Below are 18,260 nucleotides of genomic sequence, written 5' to 3'. Positions count from 1 at the left end.
TGGAAGACCAAAATCTTAACTGTTCTGGAGGAATATGATCTCGAGGCTTACACCAATAGTGTTGTAGCTGTCCCTGCTGACAACGATCAAAAGAAGAAGTACAAGGCTGAGTAGGGGAAGTTAAAGAGGCCCATTCTCGATGGAATTCGAGATCATGTGTTCTCACACTTGCAGGGCAAGGATACAACCTGAGAGATGTGGGAAGCCTTGTCTTCTTTATGTGAAGGCTCTTCCGAACAACGGACTTTGATGCAGAAAGGAGAAGGGGTGAACCTCTATCTTTAGCGTCTTCAAGACACTAGAGACCAACTTGCTGCAGTCAGGTCCACTCCTTAGCTAACCGCGATGGTGAGAATAGCCTTGAATGGAGTCTCAGATGAGTGGCAAGTTTCGTCCAAAGCATATTGGGCAGAGAAAAGCTACCTTAATGGGAGGAGATGTGGGCGGCTCTTCAACAGGAGGTGTTAAGGACGGACCAAGTGAAGGTCAACCTCAATGGCAGCAGTGGGAGTGGCACAAAGATGAAGGAGGAGGAGGAGAATGCAGCGCTAGCATTGAAGGGACAACATAAGTTGAAGCGAAAGAAGGGCATTCTGAAGGCGAAATGTTTCAGTTGTGGCGAGTTGGGCCACTATGCATTCGAGTGTCCTTTGAAGAAAAAGGACAAGGATGAGAAACATGATCCTAAGGCTGCATCAAGAAAGATTGACGAGGATGAGTTTGCCATGAGTGCCCATGCATCTCCAGGAGGGAGATGGGGCAATATTGAGCTATAGTCAGGAGGACTACATGTGGGCAGGATCCTTGAGGAGTCCACCTCTTGGATCAATTCCTTGCTACGGGAGCCCAAGATTCAACAATAGCGAGATGGACTTAGTGTCAGATGATGCAGTGGAGTGTTTGGAGGACAGATGCAATAGCTGGGGACCAGAGACTGATCAACGCAGAGCAAGGTTGGCAGTAGTGCAGGAGTCAACAACAACGCAAAAGATTCAGAGGGTCAGAATTAACAACAGTCAGATTCCAACATTCATTGTATTATGTTGAATAGAGTTAAGTTCAACTAATTTTGGATGTTCTTCGGTTGCTTCTCTCAGCAACTGAGTCGCAGTACGGATGCAGTGTTAGCAGTGGTAGCGCTAGCTGCATAGCAAATGCAGCCTTTAAGAGGGAGTTGTAGTACAGATGCAACAGTGGCAGTGGTAGTGTCATGGGAAGCAGTACAGTAGCAGCAACAACACAATGTTGGTGGCAACAATAGTGGAGAAAGGAGGTGCTTCAGAAACACAGCAGCATGCAGGTGGACATTGTAGTTAGGGCACTTTCCTCGCTAAGAGGGAGTGTTAGTTTTTGGTAGCATCGTAAGTGCTCTAGCCTTGAAAATTGGTGGAGAGGCTAAGGCACATGAGTTCTAAAGAACCCAAAAACCGTTTGGTGAAATTCCACCTGGATTGTATTTTATTAAAATAATTAATATTTTTAATGGAGTTCCTAAGTCTAAACTTAGGGAAATTAAAATATTAATGGGTATTAATCAAAATATGGGTGAGAATGATTTAGAAGGCAGATCAAGTTATGTTTTAATCTTACCTGTTGATTAGAGACTTAATCTCGGTCGTTGAAGACTCAACAGGAAAAGTATAAAATGGAGGCTTGGGGTTCATTTGGAAACACACACACAGAGATTGAAGAAATCAATTTTCCGAGGTGAGAACTTCTCATGACGAAAATCGATAGGGGAGATCTTGCAACTGAGGGGCAATGAGAATCTGGGAGAAGGACTTTCCAGAGAATGCTGACAAAGAGGCAGCATAGTAGCCGAGAGAATTGATGCAGAAACGCTGCTTGTCACGCAGAATCCAGAACTGCTGGAACTGTCGGAACTGTGGGAATCGCTGGGAGAGCTGACGCAGAGGCAGTGTAGTAGCCGAGAGAGCTGACGTAGTAAAGTTGCCTGTCAAGCAAAATCTAGAACCGTTGAGAACTGTCGGAACTGTCGGGAACCATTAGAACTGCAGGAAATTGCTAGAATAACCGGGAGAGCTGATGCAGAGGGCAAAGAAGGTGATGCAGGGTTGACGCAGAGCCAACGCAGAAATAGACGGGGTTAGCCTGTCTTGTGCTGGATCAGCCGGAATTCTGCCAAGTAATGTGAGGTAAAAATCACTCAGATTTTCTGCTAGTGTTTTCTCTATAAATGATTGCTAGATGAGCATCCTAGAGTTGTATTCAGATATTTCTCCCGCATAATAATAAACCCGCGGAACTGGTGCACCGATTTTCCCACATTGGGTTTTTCCGGGAACTATTGTGTCCAAAAATAAGTGTGTCCTATGTATCTTGTTCTTTGCTATGTTTTTTGTTTCATGAGATCAAATATTTAATTAGTGTAGGGTGCAAAAGTAATTTGCTTCAGTATTCAGAAGAATAACTTGGTTAATGTATATTAAAAATCAAGTAGGTGAAGTAGATTCAAGTTTGCTGTAGTAGGGGTTCCTTTAGTGTAGGAATTTTGACAGTTATGACTCCATAAAAAGCCGACTTCAACCAGCGAAGAGATGTGTCATTTATGTAAGCCGACATGACTGTCTTTTAATTCATTTGGAGGACGATGTGATGAAAAGCATTATGCTTGTCATTTGGAGGGCTTCTTCCAAGTATAACATGACTTTGTAAATATTAGAATGACTTCTTATTCATTATGACAAATCCTAAAGACATCAAAAAGAAGCCTTTGACCTATGAATAACTCTTCTTACTCATGAAGCCGATGATGCAAGGAATATAATATGAAGAATCAATCTAAAGAATTTCTCATAAGAAGAATCAGATTGGTAACCCATCTGTATGGCATCATAGTAACCAACATTGTTTCCACATCAAGGCTTTGACTGACAACTCTATCTCTCATCAGATCAGAGCACAATGTTGGCGAGACTTATGACTATAGACACCTTCATCATTGTTTCTCAAGGTACATACCCACCCGGGTGTTCATTGAGTATGACCATCTAGTACTATTCTTATCTTGGATTCCCAACCCTCAAAGAATATTGGTTCTCCTACCTACTTTTGTCTTGGATGCCCTACACATCCTCAAAGAGCATCGGATGCCTGATGATTACCCAATCCTCCATTCTTTCTTCCAAAGTGAAGACAAGAATGTTGTGTCTATCTCTTCCTCTCAACTGGGGAAGATATGTCCATTCCTTGAAGGAATGTACCCAAGCTCGCTCTGAACATGAACTTGCTCAAGCTCCCTTTTAATCAGGGACTTGTCTGAGCTCCCTCTTAGCTAGGGACTCTTCTAGACATCAACAACTTCTTCTTTGTGGGACCTTCAGCTGCTTGATCAACTTCTCTTCTTGATGTCATGAAATTCAGTTGAGCTTCTTCCTTGTAGGGAAACAATCATTGATCACTTTCCTCCTTAGTTCGTTATGTCATTCTTTTCTTCGTGGAAAGTGACCTTCTTCATATCTGGAACCTTCGTCATATGACTACTTCTTTCTTATCATGCTTCTTCCATCCACCACATGAATGCTAGTTGTACTTGTATTTACAACTCTTGTTCGAGTAGCTCTGCATGAACTTATCCAGATATTATTCAAGAAATCAAAACATAATATCAAATCATACCTTACGAGATGGCTCTTCATCATGACATCTTTCTGTAGGTATCAACATCTTGCATACATGTTGACACATCTCCCAAAGATATCCATTGTCAAGGGTCTTTATCTTTTCCATTAGAGTCTTTATATTTTTCTGGGAGATTTTCTAGTCAAGTCTTCTTGGTCTTTTGGATGTTGATCGCCTTCATCAGGGTTGCATATCTCACGATCTCTTCCTTCCTCACAAATTCCATTCCCGGGAGCTTTCAATCAGAGTTTCTTAATTGTAGTCAACCACCTTATACTTCATATGAGGACGTATTATGTTGATTTCATCTAGTGTGACTTGTGCTTTCCTACATCCTTTCGGAGGAGATCCTTCTTCTCTTGATAATGCTTCTTAAGATAGAAGTAATGATCCAAGTTACCTGCAACCATATGACATGACATTATAATATTAAACACAAGCGTACATATGTTATTTTACCTTTAGGTCATCGAGGCTTCTTCCAACAACTTCCTTGATTGAAAAGATCTTCAATCCCTTGATCTGCTTCATGTTATCACACCATCATCGCATGAATTCCATGTGAAAATTTCTGAATGTACACATCAGAAATCCTACTACAATCACTGGTTTATCATCTCCTACTTGTTTTTTGTTAAATTATGGTATGTTCTATGCTTATAACAGTTTACTTCTTTTTCTTATTATATTCCACCGATTAGCAATCACATGTACATAAAGTAAAGTGCAGATAGAACATTAAACGATCGACAGAAAACAAGCCAAGACAAGAGACACAAGATGTGGCGGCTAGCCAGGGACAAACCCCACAATGTGTGGGGAAACCCTTTGATCAAATCTTCTTTTATCTTCAATAATTCAGCAGAGAGAAATAGTACAATAAATCTGATTCATATCAGCAGTAGCAAACCCTAGATCAGCAGCATCAGCATTAGCGGCTTCATTATCAAACTAGGGCAGACGATATCTCACAAACCGACTGTCGGATTGACTTCATTCCACCACCAAAAGTTTCGGCTTCCAGAGGAGGTTCAGATGAACCTATAGCGCAGTTCAGATGAGGAGATCTTCTAGGCCACGCAAGTCAATCTTTACTTCTGCAGTTGCAGCTTCAGTTTCAGCAGTTTCCGACTTCAAACTAGGGCAATCGATATCTTGCAAACCGTTCGTCGGATTGACTTCATTCCACCACCAAAAGTTGCGGCTTTCAAAGGAGATTCAGATGAACCTACAACGCAGTTCCAAAGAGGAGATCTTCTAGGCCATGCAAGTCAATCTTTACTTCTGCAGTTGCAGCTTCAGTTTCAGCAGTTTCTGGCTTCAAACGTGTGAGAGAGAGAGACCCATTTCAGCGCAGTAGAGAAGAGACTCATATCTGCGCAGTAGAGAGAGAGAGATGTGATGAGGTGAGTGAGTCCAAATGAGGAAAAGTCCTCTTATATTTATACACAACGTTGGTGGGTGAATAGATGCGACTGTTGGGCTTCTGAGCCTACATGAGTTGTAGGTCGGCTTGATAATAATTCCATAATCAAAATAAATTCATATCTCCATGAATACTTATCGGAATTGGATGATCTTTATATCAATCATACACCTCTCGACGAGAGGAATCTAATAAAAATATTATTAGCCATGAATAAGATGACCCACATGAAGTTTTGCCCTGGTTGCCAATTTTAGCACTCCCTCTCAACCATGGAGAACTTCATCTGCATTTGGATTTTAAGTGGCCATCTCGATTACAAAAGTTGCAATGTCTATCAGTCTTCTTCCCTTTGTTTTTATTTGTCTTATCATTTTGTTGAAATGATTTTTCATTGAGGCTGAAATTGCTTAGGACCCTTGTTTGGTTTAGGACCATTCTTTTTAGGATACAACTTCTTAGGATTCTTTGGATTTGGTTGCTGCTGGGTGGCTAACGCTTTCTTAGAAGAGTTTCCAAGATGAAGAAGACCAAGGTGTAAGAGTTTTTCTTGTTCTCTTATTAAAGAATCACAAAAGGAATCAAAGGAATGGGACTTGTAGGTTTGTCCTTGAGAAATGAAGGCTTCTCTTGTAGAATGGAAGGTGGAAACAAACACAGAATAAGCTAGTCCCAACTTAGTAAGAATGGAGTAGATAAGGCTACTATCTTCTTTCTTAACCTTAACACCTTCCAAGAGAAGTCTAAGGGTCTTGAACTTGGACAAAAAATCTTCAATGCAAGAAAAATTATTGGGGTCCAATGTAAGCAATTCATTTTCAAGTTGATGGGCTTTAAGTTCATTTGTAATTCCAAAGACTTTAGTAATTTGTTTCATTGCTTCATCAGGAGTATCAAGTTTTGCAATATGGAATCTAAGATCTGGAGAAATAGACATCCCTATCAACCCACGTGCTTGGTCTTGCCTATTTTCCCATTTAGCTGCCTTGTCTTCATCTTTCGGTTTGGTCTCTTGGCCTGTGGCTATTCTGTAAAGACCTTTACTTCTAAGTAAATCCACAGTGTAGGACCACCATTGGAAGTAGTTAGTGCTGTCAAGAATAACTTGGCATGGACTTTCCATTTTAAAAAAAACTGAAGCTATAGATGTTGAAACTAAGTGTTTCAATGGAAAGATCTCGAAAAATTAGGCTGTTTCAAAAAAAAAGGTTCTGAAAATGGCTTCCGGATGAAGAAGTTATGGCTTTTTGAAGAAAATATGATGAAGTCGCCGACGAAGTGCGAGAATGTGCAGAAATTAAAAATCCACCCCCACAAAATGGGGACTTGAACCCAAGACCTCTACTCTCATAAATTAGCTTTGCATCAAGTGAGCTATACAAAAAGTTTGAGAGAGAAAGAGAGAGAGAGAGGGGCGGGGGGGGGTTGATGCTTTGGGTTTCGTGCTTGCTATGAGAAAGCTCTTTTTCCCTACAAAACCAAAAACACAAAACCCAACACGGACATACAAAAAAAAAACGAACCTTGTGGCTCGAAGTTAGCTTTAGCCGGAAACTAGATATTTTCCTCAATGTTTCTGATTTTCTGAGATCACACTTAGGCGCAGCGGAAAAAAGCATACGCATGAGAAAAATCTTTCCTTTCTGTTTCTGATTTGCCCAGATCGCACAGAGTCGCAGGGCAAAGAGCATACGCAGAAATGAAAGGTATAGATCCGGTAATAAAAAAAGGCTAAATAAACCGAAAACCGAAATAAACAGAGAGAAAATAACTGTAAACTGCAAATAAACACTGTATACCTCCAGATCTTAAAAATGACGCAGCTAGGGCTACCGGAAATCTTTTCGCGTGAAACGAAAGGGGTTCCTCACTGGAACAGATGCTCCCAACACAGCAGAGCAGTCCTGTCGGCCCGAAAGCAGTCAAAAACAATAGATCTAGGAAACAGTAGTCGGATGCAGTTCTACCGGCTTAAGATTTGGATCACCAACAGACGCGGCCCTCAAATAGCTCTAATACCATGTAGGAATTTACAAGGTAAGTTCTTCAGACAGAACACTAAAGGACATCGCTCACAAACAGATCACAGAGCAATACACCAGTATTTTGACGTGGTTAAAACCCTCAAAGTGGGAAACAGTCCACGACCTGAGCCAACGCGACCACTTCAAGCAATTTATTAATAAAAGAATGAAAATTTACATATGCTTCTCTCATAGACGGATTACCCTACAAATGACCCTCTATGCTCTTTAAATAGAGATCATGGACCAATCGGGTGTTAAGCCACGGTTCAAGTGTCAGTAATACTGAGGAGAGAATGAACCGTCGGATCACTACATATCGTGACCGTCGGATTGTAAGTTACAAAATGTACATAGTAAAGAAACACACTTTACCTAACTCTATCCCTGACTCTATACTAGACCAAGTTGTACTTAACTATTTCCTATGTGTCGGAATATCCTAACAATATTACTCCCTTTCCACTCACTGTACCCCCATTCATATTTTCTCGCACCTAGGTCCACATTCCCATTCTGGGTCCACATAGGGCTAGCCTTCCTATCTCCTTGCCCCCACCTTGGGTCAGGCCTAGAATGATGCCTCGAAGGTTGAAGCAATTAAAAGAAAAAGTGAAAAGCATAATTGGCCACATTTAACAGGAAATTGTACCATGAAATGCAAAAGATGGTCGGGACATAATAATCAGCGTGTGGGCAAAAGCCAATGCATGACCTCTACCCCAATCCATGGCCATCACCTTGGTTCCATAGGCCCTAGATGAGCCTCCTTTATCATTTAGGAATCCATGATTGTCCCAAACTCTGGAGGGCAATGAACCTCACTACCTAAAAGGGGGTAATCACTGCTATATCTTACATATCATGCTCTTGACCTTTGAGCCTCGAGCAGTTAATTAAAGGAAATTCATAAAAGGCAAAAGGCATATAAAAAAGGGTGGAAAAATCAAGGTCGAGGCACCCCATGTACCATGAATGCTCTCTCCTATACATTACATACCGTGGTATGAGTTTTCCCTTATTTAGCTACCTATATGCCCCACCATGTGGCCCAGGACTATCCCTCTAATTACCTATTCCATCTCACTTATTTGTCACTTGCCAGCCCCATTAGAGGGATGTACCTTGGACATACTATTCCCTCTAAGGGTCGAAACCACCTACTAAGGTACTTGGCTAACCCCCTTTGGATCTTGGAGACACTAGCACATGCCAAAGCCCACTATGGAAGGGCATGCCATTATGAAGTGCCCATTTTGCTATCCATGATTTGTAAGTTCTTTTACCCAATTATTTTAATGACTGGTTGTACTGGAAGCCCAGGGAACGTATTAGATATTATGCAGGATTGCAGTTGGTTTCCATTTGGGTTTGGTTTCCCTATATGGGACCCTAACTCCTAGAGGTCTACATTAGCACATGTACGGTGTGCATAGAGAGCCATGGGCCTCCACAGCAGCAAACAACACTCCACAGATCTTCATGGATGTTCAGAGGCTACTAGCGATCCACTTTGGGATGATGGTGATATGCTTGGTACATTATGCCCAGCAGACCCCCACAAGAGCCCCACTCTTGGTAGGTGTCCCATCACTTGTACGATGATATGGCAGCGTTCTTTCCACCACTTGGACCATTGCAGAGGGTCTACAAGTATCTCCGATTCATATGTGCCCTCAGACCCACTGGGAGCACCACAGGTCTACTACTTGGAGAACAAGGAGCCAACCCCTTGTCCATCATATTCTGAGGAATTTATTCCTCAATATGGCACTTCAAGATATTATTGAGCCTTTGGAGGGCCCTACGACATGCACATATTTTATTTGGCCCTTGTGAGGCTTATTTTTAGATTTGTGAGCTAGTATGGTGGGCTTGTAACCAATAGGGGTTATTATTTGCACATTTTTTTTATCATTAGGGACTAATGTAGGCCCATAGGCTAATTCGAGCTCCTTACGAGGCTATATATTGATGTTAGATACATTCATTTGTATCATCACTTGACTTGGGATCTCTCTAATCATAGAGAACTTTGCATTTTTTCCTTGGTGGATATTTTTTGGAGATGGATGAATTTTGACGTATGGATTTGGGCTATTTATCTTGTCTTGGAGCTTTGTCTTATAAATGAAACGTTGGTTGGATATACTCTATAACGTTGTAAGTTTTGATGTTATTATTTTTGTTGTTGCACACTGTTAAAAGTAGGGCTAGTTGCTGCAAGATTGAAATGTGGAATTAAGCACGTGTTTAGCTAATTTAATGCATGGGCCAATATTATATGAATGAAATGTCCTAGAGATTATTTATCTCGATAAGCTTGCATCATTTGCTTTGAAGTATAAATGCTTTAAGGTCACTTTTCTTCTCTCTCAACATTGGATGAAGCTAACTTTCCGGGCCTCCTTGATCAAGAGACCAAGTTCTTACTCATCACCATCCTTGACTCCATATCCCCAAGTGAATTAGGCATTGGTTCTTTAAAAGGGGTGATTATTTTACCTACCCAAGGAAATACTTCAATATCCTACAGGCTACTGCGCTGATGGGTCACCGTCCCCTCCCTCTCCAAATTTGAGGCAATTCTAATGGTGGAATCTTCGATAATCCCAAGCCCTAGCTCTAGGATCGAATTTTGCCTAGGCATCCCCAAGGCTAGACCTCAACAGGATCATTTCAACATTTTGAAATAAATATTCTTGTTTGGTCCTTTCCTTTGACCTTGTCCAGGATAAGAACATCATTGGTTGCTACATTCCATCCTCAAACTTGGATTGGGTCCACTTGGCCCTGTGTGGTCCCATTTCCCAATAAAGATTATTTGTCAAGGACCATTTCGGAATCCAAGTTTCTCAAGGATTATAAGGATTGAGAACCTCGCCTATAAGCCTATTCCTTCCCCCCCCAACCCTCCAATCCACACCCCTTACCCCTGGTGGAATAAGTCCCTTGCTTAAAGAGCAAGCAAGTTCCATTATTCACTCCATCTTTGGGAGAGGGTTTCAAGGGTCACTTCTCACCTATCCATTGACATATACTTTACAAGTGATCCCTACACTACCGAGACTCCTCCCATTGGTAAAAGTCCGTAAAGAGTAGGGAGACTTAGTTGTGGTGACAGTGGGCTAAGCCTCCACCGTTGCCCTTAACCTAGCAATTGCCCTCTTAGGAACCCCTTTTAGGTCCCTTGCTGGTTTGAGTGTTAACAGTCACTACGCTACACAATGTCCTCTCCAGAAGAAGGGCAAGGTCGAGAAACATGATCTGCAGGCTGCAACCGCAAAGATCAAGGAAGAGGAGTTTGCTATGATTGCCCAAATACCTCCAGGGGAGAGGTGGGGTGATCTAGTACTGTAGTTCGAAAGAACTACAGATGAGTAGGATCCTTGAGGAGTCCACCTCTTGGATGAAGACCTTGCTACAGGAGCCCATAGTCAGCAGTAGCAGGGTGGCACAGTGTCAAGTGGTGCGGTCAGGTGCCAAAGTGATAGGTGCAGTGGCTAGTAGCAATGAGATGCTGAGCAATGTAGAGCTAGTGTTGGCAGCAGTGCAGTTGGCATAGAGCAGAGTCAGCGGCAACGTAGAGACTTCAGTGGCAGCGCAAAGGCTAGCAGTAGTCAGAACTCGGACGACAAATGCATCATACTGAACACAGTTGGTTCAATATTTTGGATGTTTTCCATTACAGTTGTTGCAGAAGGCAACAACTCAATTGGAGCAGAGTTGGAGTGTAGATGTAGTTAGCAACAACATGCAAAGTTATCAGCAGCACGGATGTACCATTTGCACAATAGTTGGTGGGAGTGATTTCAGACATCACCAACGCAGAGGGAAATGTTACAGAGTCAGGGTAATGCTTCAGCAGGTTGCATTATTAGAGCACATTCCTCGCTAAGAGGGAGTGTTGATTTCTGGTAGCATCTGATGTGCTCTAAGTCTCAAAATTTGCAAGGAGGCTAGGACACATGTATTCCAGAATACCCATAAGTCCTTTTGGGAAATTCCACCCTGAGACAATTTTATTAAAATAATTAATTATTTTTAATGGATGCCTAAGTCTAAACTTAGGAAAATAAAATAATTAAAGTGTATTAATTAAATTGGGGGTGAAACTTCTAAAAGAAGACGAGGATCAAGTCAAAATGATCTGAACCATTGATTAGAATCTAATCTAGGTCGTTGATTGATTAACGAGAGGATTATAAGAAGAGGCTTGATGGGCATTTGGAAGACACATCAAGTGAGAGATCAGAGATTGATTTTCTCAAGAGAGCAGCGCAACAGTTGCCGGAGAAGGTGATCGAGGAGATTTCTTGCAGTGAGGGGCAGGGATAATTTTCTGGAGGAAGTTTTCCTGATCTAGAGAGTGCAAGGCAGAGAGGGCAAAGAGTAGTCTAGAGAGGCAACGTTGGGCCATGCAAAGGCAGCGTAGAGCTACGTTGTGGCAGCGCAGAGCTTCAGAGGGAGTCTGTATTTCTGTTGGGGAACAGTCGAGATCTAGTGTTGGAGCCGGGGTGTGAGACCGGGAGGCCAGAGGGCTGAAGTTTCTAGAGATTAGAGGATCAAGAGGAGATGTAGCGCAGTTCCAACAGCGGTGACACAATAACTGCGTGGGTGTGACGCAGTACTGTGTAGAGACAATGTAGAGGCTCATCTCCAGGGCAAATCAGTGCCAGATTTCCCAGTGATTTGGTGAGATCATCTCACTATCTTTTTGTCCAGTTAGATCTATGTATAGGATTGCCACGTTGGGCATCTGAACAATTGTACTCATAAATTACTGCATAATAATACAAACCCTCAGTTGCTGTACTGGTTTTCCCACATTGGATTTTTCCGGGGACATTTTTCCAAAAACAACGTTGTCACTTGTGTGTGCTATTTCTTTCTTGCTCAGTTCTTGTTTCCGAATATAATTTAATTAGTGAAGGTTGCAATTGTATTTCTTTGATATCTACAATGTAACACAATAAATAACTTGCATGGATTAACAAGTAGGAGAAGTAATATCAGTTAGCTGCAGTGGGGAATTTGGGTCTCCAAATTTTCACAATTTGTTTCATAGTCAACACTCTTAGTCAATTCATGGAGAAACCTAAGATAGTACATTGGACAACAATGGGACATGTGCTACGATATCTATGAGCTATTGTCGAGTATGGTTTGAGATTTACTCGAGGTGATGGTGTTAGATTGATGGGATACACAAATGCAAACTGGGCAGTGGATCGGTTTAACACCTCAGGGTGAAACTTCAGTGTTGGATCAGGGGTTGTCTCTTGGTGCGACACAAAGCAAAAGTCTATGGCATTGAGTTTTGCAGAGGCAAAATACATGGCAACAAGTGTGGCTATGTGTGAAGCTATTTGGCTTTAGAAGTTGCTAGTGGCACTATTTGGTCAGAGGATGGATTCGACCAGTATCTACTGTGATATAGAGTTGCATCAAGCTCTTCGAGAATCCAGTGTTTCATGATAGGTCAAAACACATCAGCATCAAATACCACTTCATCAGAGATTGTCTGCAACATGGATTAGTTTGGCTATAGTATGTTTCCATAGATCAACAGGTTGCAGATATTATAACGAAGGCCTTGGGTAAGGAAAAATTTATCTTCTTCGGGGATAAGTTGGGAATAGTGAGAACACCTTTCTCACTAAGAGGGAGTGTTATTTTTTTGTTGCTCGAATAGATGTTCTAGTCTCTATTAGTGTCTATGAGGCTACAAAGACGCAAACAAGTTTCTAGGGAAAATGTCTTAATTAGATTCAGTAGCCAATTTTTAATTATTTTCCTAAGTCTAACTTAGGAAAGTTGGCTAATTAAATCAGATTAATGGACATAAATCAATTTTGCTTTAGTGACTTCTAGAAAAGTCATGAGAAGGGGTCAAGATGATCTTAGCCATTGATTGGAGATAGATAATGGTCGTTAATTCGTCAATGAGAGATTATAAGAATAGATTGATGGGGCACTTGGAAATCACATTTGAGACACAAAGTTGCAGTGACAGCAAGGGCACAGTGATAACGTTGAGGACATCAGCAATGAGGTTTCATTAGAGAAATTGAGTAGTGAATTTCCGAAAAAATTCTTCACCGAGATTCTAGTATTTTGAGAAGAGAAAGGAGGTCAAATTATTCTACAGAGAGAAGATCGAATTAGGCAATGTGTGTAGCCAGTTCAACCAGTGTGAGTAGCTCGATTTAGTGGCTAGGTGTTGGATATATTTCTAGTGGCAGAGCGACTAGGTTTATTAGGTTGTTGGAGGCAGGATTATACACTTGATAAATTTTCCCAGAGGCAATGCGAGTTTCTAGGTGGCCATTTCGTACTCTTATGTTTGCCAGTGCGAATTTTTGGAGGTGTGAGTAGCCTGGGAGAGGTCGTGTGGATTTGCAGAGGATACTTTTATTTTCCCATATTGATTTTGCCAATAGGAGTAGAGAAAAATATTTGTTGGAGCTTTGCCAGTGAGAGGCAAGCAATTGTTGTAATTCTCAATTTGTTGAAGATTTAATAATAATATAAACCCTCATCTGCAAAACTGGTTATTTCCACACTGGTGTTTTTCTAGGGACTATTGTCCAAAAACATCAGTGTCTAAATTTTTATGTGTGCATTACTATTCTCAGTCCTTGTTATTATTGGTGAAAATTATAGTAGTGATTTTATTTGTTATTTGCTGTGATTAATTTTTAAAGACAAGCTGCATTTATAAAAGAATAATTTCCAGTAGTTGCAATTAAAGAAATTTCACAGCCCTTACACTCAAGGGAATAAACTATCTCTCCATTCCATGCTTAGACTGCTTGCATTGGGCATGCCTTTAATGAGGCCTAAAAATGCCACGACACTTAAGGTAAATAAACCAGAACTAGTCAAATCCCTAGTAGCAAGTTTAACCCAGTTTGTGTGGATTTCCAGTCTATGAGTTTTTCAAAGAAAGACGCATTTGTATGATGCATGTACTAAGGCTTTTACTCCGTAAAGGAATAGGGAGAAATGTAGCAAACCCATAGTTCAAAATCACTCTACTTTGAATCCTCAAACCCAAAAAGGAAGTGGTTCCAATGTAGGGACACCAATAGAGGTTTCATTCCCATGCTGAGATGTACACGGGTGACCATGGGGAAAAATATACCGATAGAACCAATCCCTAGTATGCAGGCTTGACTGGCAGCCCCTCATGGGGTTTGGAGAGGTTGCATGACTCAACGAATCCAGATCCGAGAAGAGACATGGTCTCTATGACTGCTCATGATGTAGTTCAATAGGTAGTTTTACTAAAGCCTCCTGGCCTGCAACATTCAACTGAGTGAAAGGGAGAAAAAAGGCTATGTGTGAATGTTTTGTATCCCCAACAAGAAGATGTAGCATATATTTAGCATATCGATAGAAGTTGTCCAACTAGCAAGTCAAGGACCTAACTGATCATATACTTGTAGCTAGCTATTATGATTCAGTTCAAGGGGTCACCCCTTTGAATATCAAACCCCAAGTGTGCATCTAGCGGGGCCATTAGCCCAAACGTGGTTATTGTACTGTACTTTTTTATTTTGATCATTTAATATCTATGAGCTTTTCTATTATACACCAGGGATAAATCAACTACAAAATCTGACATGGAGTTCTTATACTAATAAAATGATCTGTAAGATTCCCTCTTGGCTGATCAATCGTCTTTGGTTAGGCCATCCTGTATGGGTCTAATTGTCATGGAGTGATGCTATTGCAGACCCCATAATGAGGCTGTTGATCCTATAATGATGTCAACAGGAGGTGCATCTCTCATCTCCTCATAATCTTAAATTTTACTACAGATCTTTTGTGCCGAAATGTTCTAAGTTATTAGGATTTAGAATCAAACCATAGTTAATAAGTTTCATAACCTTCTTGTAGTTAGGTACCTTGTTTCCATGTGCTGCCATTGATTCTAGATTTGTTGATGAGGCAATTTTTTGGCACTAAGAGTCTCGTGGTGGCTTATATAAACAAGTTTAGTGCAGAATAAGATTTGTCTGTCATTTGACCAAGGTGGTAAATAATAAAATACAAAGAATGTCTTAATTAAATATATATTTAAATGATATGACCTTGAAGTTTGAACCAAGGTAATGGGAAGGAGGGAACTCCATCTATGTTTACTTCTGAATCTTCAATAGAAATTAGTGTTAAACATAAGCATCCTTTAGAAATGGCACAGTTAAATAATTAAAAGGGACGCTATTTTATATTTGCATGGGGCTGTAAAAATTTAGGAGTTTCATATGTCAATATCTGCAAGAAGCAAACATTTGTTTTTTTAGGGATCTCGTAAGTTAGAAATAATGTTGTGTTTTTATTCTTGCAGATCCTTGCAATGATAATTGGTGTTGTACCATTTTTAAAGCACCTCATCATGACGGATGATGCACCTCTCTTTTTTATCACTGACAGCTGTGTCATCCTTGGGTATGGTTTGATCCAGTGCTTACTTCTCTCATTATGCTTAAATAGTTTCCCAAACAAAAAGTGCTCAAACAAAATGTAATCACACATATGTTGATTATTTCATCACTAAGGTAACATTTGACTAACCAGAAGCAAAAAACTTAGTCACAAAAGAGTTAACTCACCAGGGAAAAAATTTGTTCACATCCTTGACTTTATGCTTAAGTAGGGGGAAATAAAGTTTAAACTACTTGAGAGCTACAAAGTCATTTTCTCCCCCAGTCTGTTTGAGGTTGCTTGCAAATCCCTTGTCACCCTACCCCTCCATTGTTCACTGAATGTTTTGCTTGAGATAATTTTTCTGAAGAGCTCAGTCCATTATTGTATTGTCTAAGTTAGCCCTATTGCCCATTTTGGTGCTTACTAATCCTTGATCAAAGTATACATGCATTTCTAGATCAAATATATTATATGTGTTGAAACAATCAATTAATATTTTCACATAGGATTTCCTTTTTTTGGGGGTTTATTTAAAACTTCAACACTTCCATTGGATAAATTTATTTTAAGTATCTACGATATGAATATTTTATTCTTATTTGAATTTACCAAATCTATGCTTATTTCTCTATTTTATTAAATATTCTACCAAAACAGAGCCTTTTGACATCAGAATTGACGTCATCAATTTGAATTGTCGTCTTGTCTTATTTAAAACTAACTTGCACTGAAACAGATATGGATACAGGGTTTGAAATGGATACGACAAATTTTCAAAAAATCTATATATGATACGGCACACACACACACACATATAACAAAATAAGAATTTCATGTTACCATTCATCTTTTAGAATCTAGATTCTATATCTTAAAATACATAATCAATTATCATCTATCATCTATCATCAATTCAGCATAAACATTGTCATCATTCTTAATGGTTATTATAACATTCATGATTCAACATATCATAAAGTTTCTGTTTCAAATTTCAATCATCAACATGACAAGTTACAACATCATCACCAAAATCAATAATGCACACTACATAGTACAAAGTAGAGGAATTCAAAAAATTTTGAAGATTCAAACATCTCCTTCAAGACTGTTCTGTTTAGGCTCTTTGCTTTCTATCAATCCATCGGATGATTGGTCAAAGGCTGGAGTTTGGTAGGGCGCAAAGAGCTTCGTTTTTGGGGGTTTCCAGGATCTTTCTTTGTCAGCGCCAGGTGGCTGTTCCAGCCGGAGGCTATGGGTTCCTCTATTTCTGCTCTTGAGGCTATGGGTTCCTCTCCTTCTGCTCCTTTTGGTTTCATTTTGTCATCATTCCATATCAGTAGCATATTCAGGCAAAATTGATGATATATGTTTCATATATTTCTATATGGATGATTGGTCAAAGGCTGGAGTTTGGTAGGGCGCAAAGAGCTTCGTTTTTGGGGGTTTCCAGGATCTTTCTTTGTCAGCGCCAGGTGGCTGTTCCAGCCGGAGGCTATGGGTTCCTCTACTTCTGCTCTTGAGGCTATGGGTTCCTCTCCTTCTGCTCCTTTTGGTTTCATTTTGTCATCATTCCATATCAGTAGCATATTCAGGCAAAATTGATGATATATGTTTCATATATTTCTATATGCTGCTCTATGTTCTTGCTTTATATGTCTATCTGCAGCACATTCAGGCAAAACTGATGATATATGTTTCATATGTTTCTATATGCTGCTCTATGTTCTTGCTTTATATGTCTATCAGCTATTTGTCATATTTTGACATATTTGTTTTTTCATCAGTAGTCTCCTATGTCAGGAGATCTTCTTTCTGTTATCACAGAACATGATGTATATATTGACTCAATATAATATATTGCTTTTCTTTCTGAAAGAAAAATAGTACAAAGTACAAAATGAACTATGACTGACAGTCTACTATCATTATTCATAATTCATATGGCATATTATGGTATTCAATATTCATTGTTCAAAAGTTTAAAACACCATCATAAATTACATTTACATATCATCAAATATGTCTTCATTCTTGTTACTAATAACCACATCCTCTCCATGAGTGGAAGCATTGCTGCCATGTCCACTTGAAGATCCAACTATTGACGCCTCCTCATCAAACAAAGTCATATCATATATGAGACCTAGCATTCAACGTCATATCCAAGTTAGGCAACTATGATTCCACATCCCATAGTTTGGTGGGCCCAAATTTGTATTCGTCTCTCTTGTATGACAGAAGGTGAAGGTTTGAATGAACATACACTTTTTCCCCAACCTTCTTGGAGCCCAATCTGTTTTTCTTCGCCAAATGGATGAAGCCATATGTACTCCACTTCTTTTCTGCTGAAGAGGAACTAAAAACGTGTGACAAGATCCTGATGGCCAATTTTTGGATATGTGGAAGTTACCCACCATAGTAGTTCCACCAATCAATTGGACTTAAGCTGGTCTTGTCCCACATACGATCAATATCAGCACCCCAACCCTCCCTATGATCCCACATAATGAACAAACTTTGAACCTGGTAAAACTCATAAGCATTGGTGCAAGATTATCTTTTGATAAATTATATCCCATCTTGAATCAATACAAAAGTATTACCTGTCAAATATGATAGTCTACTAATTTATAAAATAGTTTAGAGGCACTCACCACATCTTTACCTACTAATTATTTATGTAAACAATAGTCTTAACCTTTAAGTATAGTACACAGCTAAGTGGTGTA

At 40.0% G+C, this 18,260-nt stretch overlaps 1 protein-coding gene across 2 annotated transcripts in view; it reads left to right on the top strand.

Moving 5' to 3' along the window:
• Positions 1–18,260, top strand: part of LOC149197888 (protein PIN-LIKES 6-like) — a 442,686-nt gene that overhangs the window by 403,455 nt on the left and 20,971 nt on the right. For both annotated transcript variants that reach the window (XM_089406022.1, XM_089406023.1), the window contains exon 9: positions 15,449–15,549. In XM_089406022.1, the coding sequence (XP_089262148.1) occupies positions 15,449–15,549 (101 nt within the window). The remainder of the gene's footprint in view (positions 1–15,448; positions 15,550–18,260) is intronic.

The sequence above is a fragment of the Pinus tabuliformis genome, chromosome 2_2 (assembly GCF_031772625.1).
Source record: "Pinus tabuliformis cultivar Carrire ecotype Pingquan chromosome 2_2, CPIR1, whole genome shotgun sequence".
Taxonomy (NCBI): Eukaryota; Viridiplantae; Streptophyta; class Pinopsida; order Pinales; family Pinaceae; genus Pinus; species Pinus tabuliformis.
Note: the sequence above shows the minus strand (reverse complement) of the source record. Positions and strands in the feature narration are given on the sequence as shown.